Source organism: Microplitis demolitor, chromosome 6, assembly GCF_026212275.2.
Source record: "Microplitis demolitor isolate Queensland-Clemson2020A chromosome 6, iyMicDemo2.1a, whole genome shotgun sequence".
Lineage (NCBI taxonomy): Eukaryota > Metazoa > Arthropoda > Insecta > Hymenoptera > Braconidae > Microplitis > Microplitis demolitor.
In genome coordinates this window covers 7,955,973-7,978,677 of record NC_068550.1, presented here as the reverse complement: position 1 = coordinate 7,978,677, position 22,705 = coordinate 7,955,973, and the positions used below count along the sequence as shown (strand labels likewise).

The window sequence follows — 22,705 nt, the reverse complement described above, 5'->3', positions numbered from 1 at the left end:
CTAGCGAGTACTAAAGCGACAATTGAGTGTGGTCGTGTGCCATGTTCAAAGGACCATTACGAAAATGACCATTAAAATAAATTACTCTCATTGCTGGATGCTGGATCCAGTATACTGTTGGGCTACCAGGCCCAGTAGCAGCATCCTCCCTTTTCATTCGACAATTCACCTAGCCAGTCAGCTAGCAAGCTATCCAGTCTACCCTTCTGCTCTTCTGCCCTCCTGTCCTCCTGCCTGATGTCAGTAAATATGCGACGAGGATATACTCAGCTCAACGAATCAATTTACGTAAATAATGGGCCCCTTCTCTCTTCTGTACTAGAGCGAGCGCTGGCGTTTACATTTCGAATCCAAATGGATCGTTCAAACATGGATTTTCCTCTCACTCTCATACTTCATCCATTATTAAATAAATATGTTGCATCATTTTATTAATAAATAACGTTACGTACAGATTATTATCAGAATAAATAAATATGCAGGTGTGTAAACATTAAGTTGTTTAAATAACTATTTTTTTTGTTGCTTTTTTTTGTCAGGGTCCAGTCGGTGAAGTAGGAGGTGTAAGATTACCTCTGCAGTCATTGCATGGATACGGATCAGTGTTTATGTACTCGGCGTCAACGAGTCCCGGTAGTGCTGGTGGCCAGGGTAGCGGAGGCGGAGGTGAAGTCACCCTCCGCCTCCGCGAACCAGAAGACATACCAGAGGAAGTTCTTGCTCGACTTGAAGATACCGCCACCCTCTCAATATCACTTCAAGGCGACGCTGTACTCAGACTTGGTTCAGCTGCTACCGGTAAGTGTTTCAACAATCGTCCCTATTCGTAAAATAAACTTTTTTTTTTTTTTTTTTTTTTTTTTTTTTTTTTTTTTTTTTTTTCATTATACTCATGAGGTTATTTTACTTTTACTTATACTGCGTCTTAAAAAAAAAAATTAAGACAAATTCTTACGGAGAAAAATTAATTTTTTCTTTGGCCCCTTTTTTAGGGTGATCGTAAAAATAAAATTAAAAGTTTAGTAAAAATTAACTGGCACGATGGATAAAGTTATTTAATTTTTGGGCGGAACAAGGCGTTGGTTGTTTTGTGGCTAGATAAGAGAACTTTTTGGGATTAACCCAAAACCCACAAGATCAACCAACGAGTTTCTTCAGGCCGGTTGATTTAAAAAGCTCGGGGTAATACAAGTATGGATATAAGTTTACATGGCCAACGGAGCGAATCGCCTTCCGGACGATTTCTCGACTCATAGGGTTTAAAGCTGGTTGTCTAGTGGCTCGTATGACTTTGCGATAAATCCTAAATATTCTTAACTTCCTCAAGGACTTTCTATCAAAAATATCTTCGGGTCAGAAACTTGTCAGATAAATAACAAAAAAAATAGAGCTGTAAAAACAATGAGGTTACAGTAACAATCTAATCTAAAGTTTTCAAAATCGTAGATCGACTTACGGATAAAAAAATTATTAAATGTTAAAGTTGAAGAGGAAAATTTTTATAAGGATTTTTTATGGGGAAAAGTATCGCAAAATGTATTTTGGAACAGCAAACTACAGATTTTTGTTTAAGATAGCATAGAAAAGGGGGTAAAGTGGACTGCTACATTTTTTGTTCTCTACAAAAGACAACACGGACATCAGAGGCAATGTGGGCTAAAATTTGTTAAAAAATTTAAAATCTAAATCAGGCCTACAAATTTTTATTTTAATAATTAAATTCAAAATTTTTTTAGGTAAATTAGTAAAGTTAGGTATGATTTATTTAAAATGCTCATTAGCTGGAAAAAATATTTATGATAATTAACAGATAATTATTTACACTTCATTTTACTTTATTATTTACTCAGCTCAATATTTTGAAAAATTTTAAGAATTTTTAAAAAATTTTTGAAACACGTAGAACTTCAGAAAATGCACTTTTACTTTAAAATACAAAGGATTCGATGAGATAAAATTAAATTTTTTTTCATGACTGGGTCATATCATTATCAATTATTTGCTTACCGACTTAAATAAATCAAAAGTATATAAAAAAAATTAAACTTTGAAATTTTTTTAACAACGGCTCATTCTGTTCCCATTTTGAATTTTCATCTTTTTTCCCGCGATGAAAATTGAAAATTTTTAAAAAAAGGGAAGTTATTGATGACGATTCGATTTTCGAAAATCGAGTATTTATTAGATCTGACTATTTTCAACGTGATGTCCGTGTGTGTGTGTGGATGTGGATGTGTATGTAAACTTTTTTTGTTCGACAATATCTTTAGTGGCAATCAAAAGGGCTCACTAAGACTTAGAACTGATTAGATTTTGAAGTTGATCGGTCTACTAGTTTACGACTTAAAATAAAAATAAAAAAAAACTCTCAATCTTCAGAATCAAAGATTTTTTGGATGGCTCATTTTGCCCCTCATTTCATTTCATTTTATGAAATAAACTTGAATCCGACTTGAGTAAATAAATAATAAAATTTGTTTACAACAGTTTATTTTGCCGTTCCAATAAAAGTCAAAATTTCCATTAAAATTTTTCTACTTTCTTTTTTGTGTTTTAACAAAAAATATCTACTATGACATTTCGTTAAAATCAATTGCTAACATTAGCAATACTTTTGATGCCTCTAAATGCTTACCTAAATTTTAGTTTCGAAGCCGTTTTTTAGTAAAAAAGAAAAAAAAAGCAAAGAAAAAAAAATTAAACATTTTAAAACTTAAAACAAATTGAAATTTCATAGCGTATACAAACACTGTGTGCATGAATTTATAAATTGAAATCTGTCAAACACGGCAACGTATTAAATTCTATGCATTCAAATTCACTCACGAGAAATTTTTGAATAACCGTCACGGCTCGGTCATTGAAATTTTCCAATTATGAGAGGGATCAACATACACGCACATATACCTACACTATTATTATTATTATTCCTATTATTATTATTATTGTTATTATATAAAAGCTGCGGCATCGTTAGTATTCACAAAAGACCGTGCCATCAGCAGAGAGAAGAGATAGTAACTCGATGCACATTATCCCCAGTAGCTTTTCCAAGTGAATGTGTGCGGGAAAAATTTTGAAAGGGGTATGAAGCTTGTTCGTTATTCTTTACCATCATTTTAACTCTCCGATGATGATACGGGCGGTGAGCTTTGTTAAATTTTCCATGTAAATGCATCGATAGTCGATACTTAAAAATTATATGAGGGTTTTGAAATCCTAATGAATCGATACTGTACACGCACACCCACACCCTCACATACAGTTGATTTTTATTTAAAAAAAAAAAAAAAATGTATACGGGTTATGTACAAAATAAAAATTGGGTAATAAGTTTTCGCGGACATTTTATTTCCTTTTTTCTGCATGAGGAAATGGGCGACCACAGCGTGGAATTTAACATGCAAGTACTGCGGGATAGAAAAAAAATCTTTAGGGAAATGGATAAAAAAAGTTTAAAATAGTGATATAAAAAAAAAAAAAAAAAAAAAAAAGTACAGGGTAACTTACGCGCACACACGACTACGCCGAAAGGAATATGGGAAAGTAACTCCAAAAGTTTGCTCCGAGAGCAATTCTCGTTATAAGTTAGACGCCCGCGGGCAAGCTTTGAGCTGGAAAAAGGGAGTGTAAAAAACTTAAACTCTTCGAAAAAGAAATGAGAGCAAAAAGGACGTTAAATCTTTGGGTTTCTGCAGTCAGGAAAACAATCGTAGTCTCTCGATTTAGACGCACCAGTTGGAGGATAACTAAAAGAATAAGAACAACCAGGAGCAGAAGAGTTGTATTATGGGAACTAATAAAAAAAAAATTTAATGCTAGTGATTTAAAAGTTTTTTTTTGCGTTTTCTTTGCGAATAATAATGATATAGGGGAGAGTGGGGCAAAATGAGACACTACTTTTTATTGGAAAAAATTTTTTTTTGTAAATGTTAATTTGCAGTCATTAGAAAAAATATGAGATGAGATGATTACCCCACACAGTACGACTATTTCAAAATTTTCTCACTAATTTTATTACAAATCCACAGAAATCTGACTGGATAAAATGAAGTTTAAGAAAAAAATTTTTTTTTCAATTAATTTTTTAAATCAATGTTCTATGACTATTAGCTAGGATTTGAATTTTGATATTTGATTTATTTCACATAATTATTTTTAATTTCTCTACAGAATTCTTGATTCAAAGTATTAATTGTCGGTTCATTTCCTGTTTTTCACAATTGAAGAGAACCAAAGGAGAATTATACGAGTTACCACATTCTCATTTAACTCTGTGTAATTTTGATTGCCTTTTGGTACTCTACTGATGATAATATTTTCTGTTTTACACGTCAAAATAATAAAAGAGAATAAAGTAAATGATTTTCTAGGTTCTCTTTTCACTCTCCTTCTGTATAAACAACCGTTTGGGTACTGATATAATAATGCTCTTCTGAAAACTAAAGTTTGTAATCTGCAAATACAAACAATAAAACTTCTTTTTTGGCAGTCATCGTCGGCCAATACTTGAAAACGATTGGCAGATTCTTAATTAATTGATTTTTGAAAAATGAAAATTTTTAAATTGATTTTTTGAGAACGAAGGAGAATCAAAAGCGAATAATCCTACATAAATTTCTAATCCGAGAATGAAAAATTTTGGATAGAGAAATCAGAACAGCCCATCAAGAATTAAAAAAGCAAAAAAAACGTGAAGAGAATGTAAGAGCATCAATAGAAATGTAGAGAACTTGTAGTTGAATCGAAAATACAATTTTAAGAACTTGAAAGAACCAAAAGAAAACTAAAACTTCGACTCGGGTTAAAAAGTTCTTTTTTTTTTCATACCAGCATCGATATTATACTATTTTCGATTTTAGTTAACACGAAAAATTTTCTTTTGATCAAAATTCTAACATGGTCGTTCTAGTCGGTCCGTTTTACCCCATACTTTTTCTAGAAACTATGCACAATTATTTGCAAATAAAAAAATGTATTTCTGTTAAAAAACGCTGTCTTATTTTGTCTCACTCTGTATATCGTTTTTTTTTTTTTCGTTATTTTGTTAGAATCGAATATGGCAAGTTTTGGGATTACTTTGGCACGTCACATATAAAATGACATTTTTGTATTTCTTCGTGACACTTAAAGATTGTCAGTTAAAGTTAAAGTTAGTCTCGAGGGGAATCGAATTCACGTAGGTACTGAGTACGGGTTGCTGTAGCGCTGGTTCGTTCCTTCGTTCGTTCGGTTTACGGTGGATCTCGGCTGTGAAATCTTCCCCATTATCCTTGCGTCACGTATTTAAGACTCAGTTAAAGGACACGTAGCCAGGGGAAGTGTACGTGCACAAGTTCCCCAGAAGCGTCAGGAAGAAAAGTACGAACGTGAATCGGAGTCTTGAAACGTGTGGCGTTTCGTATGTTATGTTAGCTATATAGTAAAGGAAACGACAAAGAAATAAGGAAAAGTATATAAAAAGTAAAAATAAAGAAGGATAACAAAAAAAGAGAAAAAGAAAAAAAAGAATCCAGTCTTTCTCAAGCTTTTCTGCGTTCGTTCTGCTTCGTTAAAGCCGATTCAATTTTAACTCTGATCCAACTACACAAGGATCAACTCCTCTGTCTTGTTCTTATTACAATTCTTACTCTTTTTGTCCGCCTTGACCTCCTCCTTTATATCCACCGCCACCACCACCACCAACCTTCTTTGCTAACAAAACTCGCTGTAAAAACAAGAAAATATTGTCGAGCTTTCGAGTTCATTTTTGTAGAACCTAGATGTGCTGTGCATCAAGGGATTCTTAGAGGATTGAACAAATAAATTAATTTCCTCGATCTCAATTACACATAAAAATAAATGATAATTAACTATAATCTACAATTACCCAAAAGGTCTGCAGTTCAGTACTTCGATATCTATATATATTTTTGAGGGTGGTATAAAAATATGTACATATGTATATACGAATTTTATTATATATGTATTAATATATAGGTCGTTGTGTTGAATTAACGTATAAAATAAAGCAGAGTTAAAATGAGAGTGTGTAGATGTAGAATAGTGTGCGGTAAATGCAGGCAGCCGCGTAGCTCGGAAAATAATTAACGAAATGCATCGTTGGCCCAAGCGTTCGCCATAAATCCTCGTGTTTTCCGAACAGTCGTCGTTGCTGCCGTTGCCTGCCTACTGGAGGGAGTAAAGGGGAGGTATCCACGCGGGGGTTGAATTCATAACATTCTATATGTATATGTATGTGGTGTGCATGTGTGAGCATTGAAACAGGCTGGGATTTCGGGTAACACTCTCGGGAACAGAATGAGACAGAAAAGAAAAAAATATATATGTGATGAGAAAATCGAAAATCGCCAACACGAACGCGTTTATACAATCGGTCTCATTCGCTACTAATACATACAATAGTGTAGAGAAATTATTGTGATACTAGAGAAAAGAGGAAGAGCGAGAGAGTTGTAGCAAAGGGGTGCGGTTTTTGGTATATGTGTGTATAGGTGTGTGTACTATACCGGCCACAGACGAAAACTACGTAAATTATTAATGCCGTTTGACTTTATGCCAACTACACACCCTTTTAACTGCCCCCTCTGATTCTCTGATCTACAGAGAATAAATTTTCATACTACGATGCACATCCTACCCACTACTTTAACCCATTCGTTTTCCACACCTTTTATTCACGATAACATATTATTCTTAATCTATGACTTTGCTATATTTCTTAAAATAGATTCATCAAATTTATATATCAAAACTTTTATTTTTAACGATTAAATATTATATTTTTGCCTACAGTCGGCTGCTAAAAATATTAGATATGACAGCGAGTGATAAAAAAGCTAATCATTCAAATAGTGATGTCATCAGCCGTGCGAAAAATATTTTTTAGTCACACGTACTATAGCTAGCGTGCAAAAAATATCGAAGTAACTCATTGAGTCATCTAGTGACAAAATTAATCATCATTTGTATGCGCCCTTTATTACCCATCATCGATAGACACTCATTAGCATACTTTTGAGTATTTCTTACAAAGCTTCACGTATATATCTATTCCAATAGCGTATAAGTCGTACGTGTGTTAATAATTTCGGATATCAGTCAAAACTTATGTTTACACGTCAAAAAAGGTGTAGTTGAATTTACCACAATCAGGGATACATATACTACACTAAGTAGTAATATATAGGATCACTGCACATTTAGTAATGACTAATAGCCTAATTGTGGTGCACAAACTGTAGTAACATCTACTACTATCGTTGGTTAAAACAACTCCTTGGTAAATGATAGCTGTGGTTCGTACTACTCCACATCATAGTTTAAAATTTTGTATCCTTAATTTATTTATTGAATATATATTAATTGATATTTATTATTTTTCATGGTATTTAGGAATGTATATCATACTGTTCGCACCAAGGGTTTTTAAATATATTTGTAAATAATTAATTCGAAATGTCACACGCACAAAATTTTTAAAGTAAATTTTTTTTCTATACATGATGATATCTATTTTTCATTTGGAATTATCTTTATGACAAATTAATTGATATATTACTAACATAGTTTCATTGAATATTTAATTTTTGTTGATATAAAATCCAAGCAATAAAATCCAATTTTAGAGGTTATAATTCATACATTTAAGATATAGTACTTATAACTACAATTGTGGAGCCAGTACAACCACACATTGGGGTAAAAAAATTGAAGATGGCGCTGTTGTTTTCGTTTGTCAGTCATTTTACTAGTGTTGTCACAATCGGGTGCTATTATTCGATTATTTACAATCGGTACTAGACAATCGATGCCATCAGTTAATCGTTCATAAGCAATTGATTAATCGAAAGATCGACTAATTTTAGCAAAAAAAAACAATTTTTTCTTAAGCAACTGTATAGTTGGGCAATTGATAACTCAACAATCGATTGTGAAAATTGATGTTAAAATTTGAATTTCAAATTAATGTTACAATGAAAAAAAAAGGCTGATTAATAAAAAAGCTAAAAAATAATGAATGATTAAAAAAATAATATTAATAACTAAATATTTCAGGTAAAATTATACTTTCGAATGATATAATGTAATAATCAAAAAAATTTCATTTTATGACCGTTGATTCAACTATAATATTATTAAAGCAACAAATATACAAGACTAAACCAATTTTTGAAAAATGGGCTGTCGTATTTTAATAAATTATTTTATTAAAAAAAAAAAAATTTTTATAGAAGATTCGATTATTTGAGAGCAAGGTTTTAGTTGTACAATGGACTCACCAAAAATCGATTGTAACAATTGAATACTTTAAAGAAAAAACAAATAAATAAATAAAATATTTACCCTGACCAAAAGAAAATGATTCAAACCAATTCAATACAATCCAATTTTAATACTATATAGATTCATCATTGAGTATGTCATTTTCTTTAATTAGGGTAAAGGGGTTGGAAGTTGGGACTGAAAGGTTATAAATGACAAAGGACATTTATATCTACTATATTTTTTTTTGAACCAAGGATAATATTTCTGAATTTGAAACAAAAAATTTATATTTTCATAACAAATTCAAATGAAAGCTATTTATGAAAAAATTGAATTCGATTTTACAACACTGCATTTTACTCCACTTTGGAGTAGATTGTACAAATTATGTGATATTGCGTACTTCAAAAATAGTAATACCAACAAATTCTTATAAAATTATGTGGTTAAAGAAACCACGGGATGAGTTTTTCATACTACATTGAGTAGTTTCGAATTACTGAGCCTACAAATGTTTACCCCAGTTGAATAGTAAATAGAATTACTACAGTAAAGATAAATCTTATACAGTGCCATTTATGCTACTTCATTTGTCGATATGATGACACAAAGTGTAGTTCAATTACTACTAGTTTAGTGTGGCAAATTTAACTCGAGTATTTTTTTACTTGTAATTCACTATTCTCAAAGCGTTCTAACTTTTATTACTTTTATCTATACCTGTCAATAATTGAATTTCATACCCGGCCTTTGGTTTGTTCCACGTGACCCTCAATTATAATAACTTACAATAGGAAGAGTAAAAAAAATCTAAACGGCAGCTATAAAATGAAAATATCTGTGGATACTTAATTTAGCATTATTATTAAAGTAGCCAAATATTGTTATAATTGTAACGATAATAATAATTGGTTAAATGCAATACAAGTTAGTTCGTAAGATAATAAATAAGATTAAAGTACAATTAAAGTAACAAACCTATAAGTCGGTTAGTTACCTCGGCCTCCGTTTTGTTGGGCAAGTTTCTCTTGTTGGAGCTAAGCCGATTCCCAGTAGTTGCTATCGCCGTACTCCGGTCTAAGAACCAGTTGCAGCACCTCCCTTCGAGTTGAGTAGATAGTCGATTTTCTTGGAAATGAGGGAAACTAAACCAAGATGGAACCCAAGGATCAGTTAGTACAAGTTACTTTGATTGCTAATGGACTTGGACTTAAGAATTGTAAAATATTTTCAGATAATCCACCAATACCTTTGCTACTATTTCAGATCAAGATCAATTCTTGATAAAGAAATTTTCTTTACTATAGTGAAAAAAAATATTGCCAATTTAATATTCGATTATGTTGTATACAAAGAAATAAAAAAAAAAGAATCTTAATGGCCTAGAGGATTTGCTGGTGCTCGACGATGAAATTGCTATGGAACATCGGTGCAACGTCAGACAAAAGTACCTCTAGATAAGTTTAATCCACAAATAACGAGCTGCCGTAAACCTCGAGTCCTGAGGATTTGTCCTTCCGCCAACGAGAAATATAAATATATATATACACACACATTTTTATATTATAGTTTTTCCTGTAATAATATATATATATATATATATATATATATATATATATATATATATATATATATATATATATATATATATATATATATATATATAGGATATTAATTATTTCCTGGGTCCACAAATGTATAGTGGAGAGCGCACAAGTATGTTTTCGAGAAGGTTCAATGTTTGGAATAACCAGTAACACGACAGCGATGACTATGATGACAAGGAAAATGATATTTACCAAACAGAAGATCCCTCGGGCCGTCGTTGAGTAACAACCAACAACAAAACAGGTGAGATGTGGTTGCTGTCATGCAAGCTGATATTTACTTCTGGATTATCGTTATATTGGCACGAGGATAGTACTGAGCTATGGAGACGAAGGCAATCCCCTTGACGTCACTGAATTACTACTACTACTACTACTACTACTACTGCTGCTGCTGGCTCTAGTATTACTGATGCAGTAGGGACCCAAGAGCTTCACGGTGGTTTACGATGACCCATCTATAAGCTCTTCTGGCTAAGCGACTCTGCACTACTGAGTGGGCCTTTGTGGTGGTCTTTAAAGAAAAATCAATATTTTTTTATCTTTCTTAGCATCAAAGAATGACCGGACGATAAAGCTCTTTGCATGTAGAATCTAAAAGCCCGCGATAAGATAGTGATGCTCTTTAGAGTTTCTTGATCCTTTAAAGTGAATTTTAAGTTCTTTCTCTTCTGGTTCTTCTTTTTTTTTTTTTTTTTGTGGAAAATATTCGTTGTTTCGTGTGTGCATGTGAATAAAGAGGAAGGATACACATTTATAGCACTACTACTACTGCTGATGGTACTATTGCTGTGGCATAAAATAGCAATTGGTGTTGAGAGAAGAGAGAGTGAGTAAAAGGATGTATTGGTAGACCAATGGTATGGTGTATTCCTCTCCTGCCTACAGCATTTCGCACGACAATGGATGTCACGCGTGAACGGGTATGCCGTCTGATTACCGAGTAGTCCTTGCAAGCATTGAGTTTCGTTTGACTGCACACGAAATCGACTGTCGTCGGATCTGAAATTTACTACGACCCGTCCACCGGAAGCCACGATGCCTCATGTTGGAATTGCCAACTACGACTCAACTCAACTCAACAACGGCTACGATGACTATGACTATGACTACGAACACGGCTAGGCACGATCACCAAAACCTGGAGTAGGATCGACTTATCGATGTCATGTGTAATCCGCAAATGGATTCTAGTGTCAGAGTTTAGTTTAGAATCCATATATATACACATAGTTCTATTCCAGGAGCTTAATATTACTCGTGTCAAGTCAATATTGAGTGTCGAGAGCTACATGATGAAATAGCTCAATTCACTTCCGACTAGTCCTATTTCAATATTTAATCATCAGAGTTCGATTTGCTTGTTAACTAATTGGTTTAACATTGAAATTTATAATTCATATTTCGGAATAAATGATAGTTTTCGCTTATTCATCAGCTTCACTGAGAGAAAAAACTGGTTTTCTGAACTATGAAAAACGCAGTTCAATGATGCCTCCACTATTACCCGCAGTTCAAATAACTAATATATAGTTGTAAAATGTACGATGATATCGTAGTTGTTTTAACTGTGTTAGAGTTCAATGAACAATGATAATAGCGAACGTAACTAAGAAAAAAATATTCTTATTCCCATCCCTTTCTAGTTACCACAACCATGCACTTTTCTCTCAGTATTGACATCTGACACTGAGCAGACTCCTAGCTCTAAAATAACTTAATTTTCATTGAAATGTCTGGCAATACAAAAATCTTCGCTTTTCCAAAATTGAAAGCTTCATATTTTGTAAATAAACTCGTTATTTTGGGATGAAAGATGAGTTTAAAGAAAATATTTGTTAAACAGTTGTCCAACACTGTACAGAAATGCAACATGATTGAGAATCACTGTGTACGATAATGAGAAAAGAATATTAGCACATGGTGCTGGGTAAAATATTATAATGCGGGTCTTTGTAGATAGTATGAGCAAAGCATGAATAAAGCAGTAGTAATGGCCGTGTTAGGTCAGACATGCTCGTATATATAAAGCTTCCAGCATCAACACAGCTTGCCATTGGCGATGAGGACACTAGATCCAGCAAAAGTGCCGCCACTGGAGCTACCACTATAGAGCGTAGACCGGAATTTTAAATTTGAATTAGCCCCCTCAATGTACCGGTTGACGATGCTCTTGGTGAACAAAGCTCGGCGCGGTATTAAGCAATTACCGTGGTACCGAGGGTTGATTAAAACCCGACGGATAAGCAAAAGAGGTAGGCGGTACTTTACTAGCTCGTTACGAAAATGAAATTTAAAATACAAACTAAAAATAAATACCGCTAAAAAAATATTATTTTTTTTTATCTAACGAGCGATGCATTCAGTAAATAAATTGATGGACCATGAAAATAACCGTTTGATAAATGAATTATATAAATTTTTCATGATAAATATAACCATTTTCTTAAATGCTTTCATTCATCACTTGAATTTATTTTATCATATGTCTGCGTACTTTTGCAAAGCTTACTGGGATTACGCTGAGAGAATTCTGATTTGAAATGTCAGAAATTCAAATATTTCTATATGTACGTTTTCAACCCTCATTCATCTCTCAGTAGCTCTTTTTTTCTTTCATTTCACAGATGACGACAATGTCGGCAAGGACGTTAGTCTATTTTATCGTTCTTACTAGAGTTTCCGGAATGCTTGGCATGCATGTGGTCATTTCTAAGCATCAGAGACTATTCGGTTATATTTTTCTCCATCGTTATGCCGAGTGCTTTCGGGATATGAATTCGAATGAATTGAATCCATTTCTATTCGACATATAATGTCTATGCTATTACACTATCACTGATGCGTGATGTCTTGAAAAAAGCAATGAGCGAATATAAGATGATGAAAATTATTACATGAAAATGGGAATATATTAAAAAATGTATATATTACTAGAAGATAAATTGGATGAAATGGACAGAAGGGAAACTAGTATCTAGAGACAAACTAACCCGACCACACGCACGGATGGTTTACCATCGATATGTCAACATGTCGGAAGCGTCGCGATTCGAATGCATTTCACGGTTGGGCGAGTACGAAAATTGGCTCGGGATTTACCATTAAAATATGCTGCCCAAAACACAAAAAAATTTTAAAATTTTATGCTACCATTGACTACTTTATACAGTAAGTTAATATATCGCACGATTGAGAATTGAGAGTGAAAGGCGCCTTTGAGTATCATAATTCAAGTATATTTTGTTTTTTAACAAGAAAAAAAAGATATTGGTTTGAGTGTTTGAGGGCATATACTCTTGGGAGTATAGAGTTTGTAACATCAGGGTGAGCAATCTCGGCATTTACAGTGGTATGGATCGCGTGATCGCCTTAATTGGGCCACATTAATTACAATGGCACGATTAGTACGCCTGAGAATTGATAACCGAGCGTGCCAGAGCGATTGGATTATCTCGGTTGGTAATGCGCGAGGCACGTTGACGCCGTTGCTCCTTCCTGCAGCAACGGTATTAAATTAATCGTTGATATTCTCGCTTACCCTAATTCCTTGCTCATCCACTTCCAAAGCATCCTACTGCGATTATATGTTTTTCGCATAAATACTTATTCTTCACTATCGTCATCAATATTGCTACTACTCGCAGATAAACTTTTCGTTGCTACACACTAATAATTTTATGGTATTTAATGGTTACCATTGAGATTTTAATAGTTACTATACTGTACATTAATTTTCAAATTTCTCACCATAATGCTGTAGAAGAAAATTTTATTATGATAACTATTATCATCCCCGAATAATTACATACCTGAAGATCGGAACGTTTTTCACGCAACGAAAATAAAAATAATTTATATAATTTGACTTTAAAGGTGACTTAAGGGGTAGTTTAGTGTGGCCGCAATTATCGGCTGACGAGCGAAATATTTCAAAAATCTTGATTCAGTAGATTTTTTACTTTTCATTTCTTTTTTTTTTACTTTTGTTCCGCGAAAAACGTTCCGATCTTCAGGAAGATGAATGACAATCACTCCCACCAATAAAAGTGATCACTTATATTGCGTTACTAATTCTAATAAGACATATTTTTATAGGCTTTTTTGGCTTTAGGAAACTCTTACATTTTACAGCTAAAAATTGAAAATATAAACAAAATTTTGGAAGCTAAAAGGGCATATAGATTAAATTATACGCTCTTTTGACTCTCAATTTTTTGTCTATATTTTCAGCTTTAGAATAATGATTTGCAATTAAAAATAAAATTATACTCCCTACTAGTATTAAACCTAGTAACTAAAGCCAAAAGAGAGTATAAAAATATACTACCGTGCTCAAGAAAAGGGCAGTAAATTCACTTACTGCTTTTCTGTCTTACCAATCTTAATTTAACATTACTTAAATAGAAAAACTGTAAGTGAAGTTACTGCTCTTTTTCTAAGCACGGCAATATAAGAAGTCCTTTTGGAATTAGTGACGCGATATAATGATTAATAATAATTTCAATCTTAGATGATAATATTGTAATAACTGGTAATTTATAAATTATCATCACTTATATTACAATAATTAATAGCGGTAAACGAAAGGCAAAGAAAGAGTGTTTATTAAAATACAGAGTATTCGCTGTTTAGTTGTTAACCCTGCTTAAAAAATCCGATAGATTCTTATAGCTGTATGTACAAGACCCTATACTTAACTATTCGCTATGAGTGTGACTGCAGCGCCAGACAAAATATGAACTACGGGAGGCTGTCAGAGTATGTTTTTATACGTATGTCAATAGCAAGAAACATAAAAATAAATAAATATTATAAATAATAGTAAAAAAAAAAGTTGTAAAAAATATGTGACAGTTTTATAGTAATTGCAGTTTTGTTTTTTAGCTAAATGGACCATCAATAAGTAAGTATAATGATAAAAAATAAAAAAGATTGCAGTAAGCATTTAGGTTAAGTTGTTTGAAATTCATATCAAAGTCAAAATATGATACTAAGGAAAAAATCAAAATGAAAAATAAATAATTAAATAATAACAAAATAAATACTTACACGTGTGCTTGCTTACAATTTCAGTAATCATAGCCTCCCGTAACTCCGAAAGTAACCACTGCAAACGCTTCAGTCAATTTGATTTCCCCTACCATGGCTTCACTCAGAGCGAATAGCACTTCTCATAGAACTCATTCATTCTTACAAAATCTCTATGGGAATTTATGAGAATTTATTGGATTCTATAAGATTTTTTAAACAGGTAATCTATGACTGACTGACTCTAGTCGCGTTTCTATAAAACAATAGAAGAAGGTATTTGTTTTCTAGATATTCAAATATTTAAAAAGATCACTTTCACTTTCGTTACAATATTTATTACATTGAGATGGTAATAATTTTGTTCCGTAATATGTAGTTGTTTTTAAATTGACTTATTAAAATAGAGATATATAACCGTTTATTAACTCTTCATGAATAAGTTAAATTGAGTACTCTAACCTCCAAATTTCAGTTGATAAAAGGGCTATCATTTTCAAGCTTTTTATAGATAATTAATTGTGCAAATAAACTGATCAATTCACTGAAAAATTAAATAGAAAACGGTCGTTGCAAGAGTATAGAATTTTTTTTTGTACTGCATGACAATCATTATCATCGGAGACAATCATAGTTACCATATTAATTAAAATGATTACTACCGCAAGATAATTGCTATTACTATTGATGTATTATCAAAGATATCATCAAGAGCTTGTAATATTTAGCACGTGATAAATAATAGTTAGTGCTCATGTAGCAATTATTAATGAATCGATTACCATTCGGCACGATAACTATTACCATAGTCTGATTTGAGTATTAGCATATCATATTGTTAAAAAAATGTTTTAAAAGTCCAAAAGTGCGCGTCTCAAATGCTCATCAGTAATAAAAATATTAAAGCTAACCTATAAACCAAAATAAATTGAAGAAAAAATTAATAATAAATAAACTGACAGCTGGTTCAGTTTTTTTGTAGGGGGCGCTAGTAGTACATACATGAGTAAAATAGATAGTATACGTATAGAAAACAGAGCAAGATGTATGTACGCATGTAAATGAGGACAGAAAAAAAATGTCATTTGGATGATAAATTTTAAGAAAAAGTCTTAGAAAATTCATTAATTTTTATTGATATATGAGACGACACAGAATTGTAATATGCTGATAAATTTGTTACGAAATGAATATTTTACAATTTGTTGCCAAAAAATCAAAATTTTGATTTCAGAGTAATGGTTTTTTTGTTTTTCGGAGTTTCTGGAATCATGTGATCGAAGATCTGAAAAGTTTTAAATTCAAACTACTATCCAAATAATATTTTCATCTATGCATATATCGAACGTATCGAAAAAGTGTGGCAATATAAGTGCAATAGACAAGATTGTCGTTGAAAAATAATAAATAAATACATATTTATATCCAATTGACAATACAATAGAAGGTAGTTTTAGAAAGACATTTTCTCTCGAGCAATAGAGAAGTACTAGAAAATAAAAGTACTTTAGCTTATGGTCGCAACAGATAAAACAGAACAGCCGGATAGTAAGAAAAAAGACGAAGAGGGAAGTGTAGTATAGAGAGGATGAGGTCGGACTCGTAACGCGACACTTGTGCTCTACGGCTTAAGTTTCATAATACCACTCGCAGCAAACTACGATACAAAAGATACAAGGACGTCGTATAATTTGCATATCGTCAGCTACTCTTTTCTCCCTACTCTGTATACTTGAATGAACATGCTTGTATAACGTTAACTCGGGTAATTCTTTCGGTACTTTAATAAAGTATACTTACTTCTGAATGTCCTAAAAAAAAATCTAAACATAAAAACAACAAGTGTATATATAGTTTTGTTGGCATACTTGATTAGCCACAAATAACTTTCTATACAGATCCTATAGATGTGTGCTATAGATGATAAACTTTTATAGCCCAATTCAGTAAAGTATAAATTTAATAATATAAGAATAAGGGTAAGGGCAAGGGGTTGCCAGCTCATTTTGTGTGGGTACTTTGACAAAAATGATCAGGGGAAAGAAAAAAAAATACGTATAAGAATGAGAGTTTTAAAATGTTATTTGCGTGGTGGAATAGAGATAAGGCAAACGATATTCTCCAGTCGACGATCGATATCAATTTAACTAGCCGAATAGGAACCAACTCACTCCCAATGGATCTACCACCAGCAAAACTCGACCCTTCTGCCCATTTCATATATTCATCCCTTTTTACTCGTTCGTCGTTCCCCTGAATGTAACTACGTACCGAGAGATTCCCTTGACGACGCCGTTGGCCTAGTCCGGACTCATCCATATACATCGGGAAAATTAATATCTCGAGGTAGTTTGGGTTTGCGCGTTGAATAAACTTGGATCTATAAGACCCGCCCGCCGGCGATCCCAACTCCTCTCATTTTCTTATATAGACTGAGGTGAGTGTTCTCTGATGCATTTATCGAGTTTAGCTTCTTCTAGATGTTTCATTCGATGATTCGAGGTCCTTGTTTTTGTTATTCGCTCCTTATTTATTGATATGTGACCAAATACAGTACAATACTTTTTCAATTATGCATTCGAATGCACATCCCCATAGCCATTGCTTTTTTTTCCCATTGGCCTTGACCTATTTCGACTACATATTTATAAAGGAGACACTCAGAAACAGCATAAACCATAGAATATCTACAGAATATTTATATGTATTCTGTAGCAAGAACGAGAACGATGACGATAGAGTGGCCATCAAGTCCAAAGGTATATGCATTATTCTCGAATATATCAATCGATCATTGGAGCCCTCAGATTTGAATTAGCATCAGCATATACATCTCTGCTGCTAAAGCAAAGCATCCAAATGACTGAGCATTACATATTCATGTCAACTACGCCCCTTTAACTAGCCAGCATAAACGACATTTCGTTTATACTCGGGGAAGGCGGATTGTTGACGTATTTATAATTTGTGAAATAAAGAAACTGGCGTAAGTCCACGCTATCCCATTGTTGAGGTTAACGGAGTTAAATATAACCCCGAAAACGGTGTTGAAATTTTTACTTTACTCGCAAACCGACTTTTCATAAGAAATTCATGTAATTCAAATATGATAACAAGAAAGACGTTTGTAAAGCGAGTTATTGATAATCAAAGTATACACAATTAATATGAAGTAGCTCGGACTAACCTAAAAAAAAATTCATATTTTCACGAATATTTCAAATTATTCTGCTTAAAAACCCTTCCAAAAACTAACAGATTAAAAAAGTTACAAATACTCAAAGGAATCTGTCTCACGATTTAAAATGAGAAAAAGCGATTAAGCGATATCAAGTAAAAGGACGCAATAGCGAGTAAGAGAGTAAGGAATAGCACACACTATAGATCGCGAGTGAACTACCTTAACAAAAGTGACATTGCTTATTTTATTAGATAATAGAATTGTTTTTTCCTCAATTAACGATAATTTCGTAATTTTAACGAAATATTGTTCTCAGTATTTTCTTTGTTTTGTAGATATTCAAACACATAATCACACCCTCATGCTCTGATCGGATTTAATCTATTCCGCATGTACACCACACGAAGAAAAATGTTGACTCGGAACCTAGCAATTTTTATTATGCTGCCGACCAAATTTGAAACAGAAAGTGAAGCATCCAAAAAGTTATTATGCTCTTAGAAAAAATGATTATGCCTCATCGCAATTATTATAATGTATGAAAATAATTGTGATCAAAACTTATCGATAAGTTTCTCGCGCTTAGTAACTATTGTGATACAGCATAATAATTTTTTGTTCAAGCATAACAATTTTTTGGATGCTTCCTTTCCTATTTCAAGTTTGGTCGACAGCAAAATAAAAATTGCTAGGTTTCGAGCCAACATTTTTCTCCATGCAGTTGTATAGCACTGCCAAATAGTACCCTTACACCGGCGTGAGTACACTTTAACACTCCCTTTTCGACAGTATATAGATTTTTTATAAAATTCAATATTTCTATAACGAGAACAAGAACGAAAATGAAAATGAATACTTCAATCCCTATATTTATTTCGATGCTGACAAAAATCGATTTGTATAAAGCTTCGGGCGTGTATTACTTTTGTATATGTGGCCCAAGCTTGATAACGACGCCTGGGGTGGTTAGTCTTCCGAGTGGCTCGTAAAATAAAATCTATTATGTTTTTACAAAAACTTTTTAATAGATATCAGTAAAAACTTATGTTGTTATTTCTGGTCCACTGTTTTCATTAATTTCCGTTGTGATGAAACAACAAATGAAAGTAAATGTTATCGAATACGAGATATAGGTATATGTGTAGATAGAGGACTAGATCTAGATAAAGATCTATATTTATGTCAAAAAATTATTATGCTGTTTGTAAATTTTCAGGAAACAGCAATTTGGAACTATTTGACAGCGAGAGTGGACCGGACTTGACGCTATCACCTCAGACATTCACGTCAACGGCGGAAGCCTTTATCAACGACAATAGTGACAGCCTGGGGGTTCCTGGTGACAACGACATGGGTAAGTTTTTTAAACTTATATTTTATATATTTTTTTTTACTCAAACAAAACTCATACTTTATTTGGTCCTATTGTGATACGTGTATTTCTGTAGATACATGTCACTCAGGCATTTCTTTGTCACTTGTTCGTAAAAATGCGCTATTCTCTTGCTAAAGTTGTGTCTTGTTTCCACGGCATAGATGGAAAAAAAAAAAAAAATAAATAAAATAAAATACGTTAGCCAAGAGAGATCACTGTCCATGCCAAAAACCTAGACATTTTGTCCAATTTCAACGTGACGACTTGCTGTCAGTTACTACATACTACACACATACAAACATCTATGCATCTATATATACACACCACAAAACTTTTATCCAATATTACTTTCAGTCACGCCAACTTCTAGTGAATTCACTGGAATTGTTTTCCGATTCCTTCAGTTCTTACTAAATCTCCCCAATCCCATCGTCAATGCTTATTCCAGTCTATCAGAATCTTATGGCCAGGGATTTTGCAACTGAAGCATTTAACCTAGTATTTCAACTTTCAATATATAGATATATATTGAGGATTAAACTGCACGTGGGATTGAAATGATAAGGATAGAATAAAATCGATTGAATTCATCCCTTGCCAACTAAGTGTATAACAATAAAAAAAAAAAAAAAAAAAAAAAAAAAAAAAAAGTATATAGTCTTACTAACAATCTAAAGACATTGATTACAACTGCGTCTTTGTAATGATCAAACGGTCTTGTAAACCGTTGATGAAAGAACTCTTTGACGATCACGTTTCCCTCGGATTTTTTTTTATTTTGTATCATCATTTTTGCGATAACGCAACTCGAGTTGGTGAAGATTTACACAAAGCTAGAATTGTAGTTACGCGGGAAGAATGAGCGGAAAGTAGAGTCAAAGGCATGTTGAACAATAAGAACAAAAAGACATCGTGTAAGGACACAAGGATATTGCATTCTTGAGTCGAAGCAATTACTGGCATGTTATCGTCACCCAACACTCAAGTCACCGGTTTGAATTACGAGACAATACTTAAAATACATCTCATACTTGTCAATCATAGATACCCGAGAAAAATGAAATGAAAATGTCCATATATCGAGCATATAGAAAATTTGACCATGTAAAATTGATATATGCTCCATGTATGAAGCAAATATAAATCAAACATGCCCAATTTTATACATTGTCATATATGATTTATTTTTTCCGGGTAGGAGAAAGTAAGACAAGATGACACTCCTTTTTTAAAATAAATGCTTATTTGTAGTCTTTATAAGAAATATGAGGTGAGTTGGTATTGGAAATAAGACTTTGGAAATAATATATTTACTCAGTTTTCTGAATAATTACTGTCATTATTTAATAGCAATCGGAAATAATATTTAACTCATAAGATGTACGCTTTCAGACTAACCCATTGCAACCAACATCTTAGTGACTAACACCGTTTATTTGGCTGCATAGGCCCACACGTATGGCTGACGAACAAACAATATCACCCATGCATTCATTACTCTTAGTATTTATTTTATGTGTTTTTCTTTTGAACATACTCTTAAACTTAAGGTCAAATTTTATATAAGTATTTATAAATAGTTGAAATATAAATATAAGAGGTATAAAATAATATATATAGATGGATATAAAAGATTAGTTTTTGTTTATGTAAGTTTAGTTGAATAAACCAACAGTTGGTCACCTAAAATAGTACGACCTATTTGAAATTTTATCAAAAAAAAGATTTTTTTTGTGTTTATTATATCAGTCGTTTTATTATAAATCGGTAAAAAGCTGACTTGGGATAAAATGAACTTTAAAAAAAATTTATCAAATAAATATTGTATGATTATCAGCTATTACTAATATTAATATTTAATTTATTTTACATAGCCATTTTAAATTTTACCGCAAAATTAAAATTTTTTTTCTATTTTTCCTACAAGCATTACTATCGTACTGTTTTCAATTTTAGTAAAAACGAAAAAACTTTTTTGATTAAAATTCTGAAATGGTCTCACTACCCAGGATGACCAACTTACCCCACACTCTTTAAAGACTATATATAAATATTTCGAAAAAAAAGTTTATTTTGCTAAAAAATAGTCTCATTTTGCTTCACTCTCCCCTAAATATAAAAAAAAGCTCAAAGTTTTAAGTCCCATACTTATATATTTCGAAAATAATAAAAAAAAACGATTGTTGAATCCTTGACACTGGGACTTGGAAAGAAAGTGTATCTACAACTATAGTATGTAGGAAAAGCAGAGATGATGGTTCAACCTTGTTGGTTCTAATGCGGGCTATTCAGTTCCCACAATGCACTAGTAATACGATTTCTCCGTAGCAGGCTTACTCTCTCCTCTCTCTCTCTCTTTTACCCTCTATGATTTTCTGAATATATATATATATATATATATATAGTAGCGCGTGTTAGCCATACGAGTATCAGAGCAACAACCACTGACGAACATCAGACGAATGTCGACTACTCGTGCGCAATAGGAATTCACGTATGGCTTCCGCATGTTCTCGAGAGGATTCGCCCTCAAGCAAAAAGCTCTTTTACTTGTACCTCGTCTATACACGGTATCACTAACTTTTCCACCTTTAGAATTGGTCTTTTTTATACTGAAATCAATTAAATTAATTGCTATTGACCTCGTACTTCATTGAACCGTATATAATTTATATATTTCACTCCATGCCACGTGAAATTTACAACCCATTTGTTATTTGTTATTTGGTTTTAAATAATTTCAAATCTTTCGCTAAAAGTATAATCTTCGGATGTGAATCCAATGGAAACAAAAAAAAGCTTTTTGTTTTATTTTATATATGTTTTTTTGTTAAGATAAAATAAAAAGAAAAAGTATTTTTTTTATACGCTGCCGAGGGGTTCTCGGTGAAGCACGTCTCGAAATCGCTTGAATTTCTATTCAGTCGTAAAAGGGAGTGGGAATTATTCGTATAGAAGCAATTGTAGGATGTGCCCGAGGGAACTCTTGCTGGGACTGTGATGCTGATGCTGATGCTCTCCCATCACGTGGGAGGTACTCTCGACATATAGACTCCTCGCATGTGAAGTACGTATAATCGGGGACGGCGAATGTTCACCATAGAAATTTAATCCACGAACGAGGAGCCAATGGAACGGGAATAACGCTTACCGATTAGAACGACTACGCTGTAGTTATATAGTTGTAGTTGTGTGAGTAGCTGAGTAGTGAGGAGTGAGTAGTGTGTGGTAGATGATATATAT

At 32.8% G+C, this 22,705-nt stretch overlaps 1 protein-coding gene across 1 annotated transcript in view; it reads left to right on the top strand.

Moving 5' to 3' along the window:
• LOC103580569 (uncharacterized) overlaps nt 1–22,705 on the top strand; it is a 221,879-nt gene that overhangs the window by 116,397 nt on the left and 82,777 nt on the right. The window contains exons 5-6 of the mRNA XM_008562374.2: nt 540–798; nt 19,304–19,441. Coding sequence (XP_008560596.2) covers nt 540–798; nt 19,304–19,441 — 397 coding nt within the window. The remainder of the gene's footprint in view (nt 1–539; nt 799–19,303; nt 19,442–22,705) is intronic.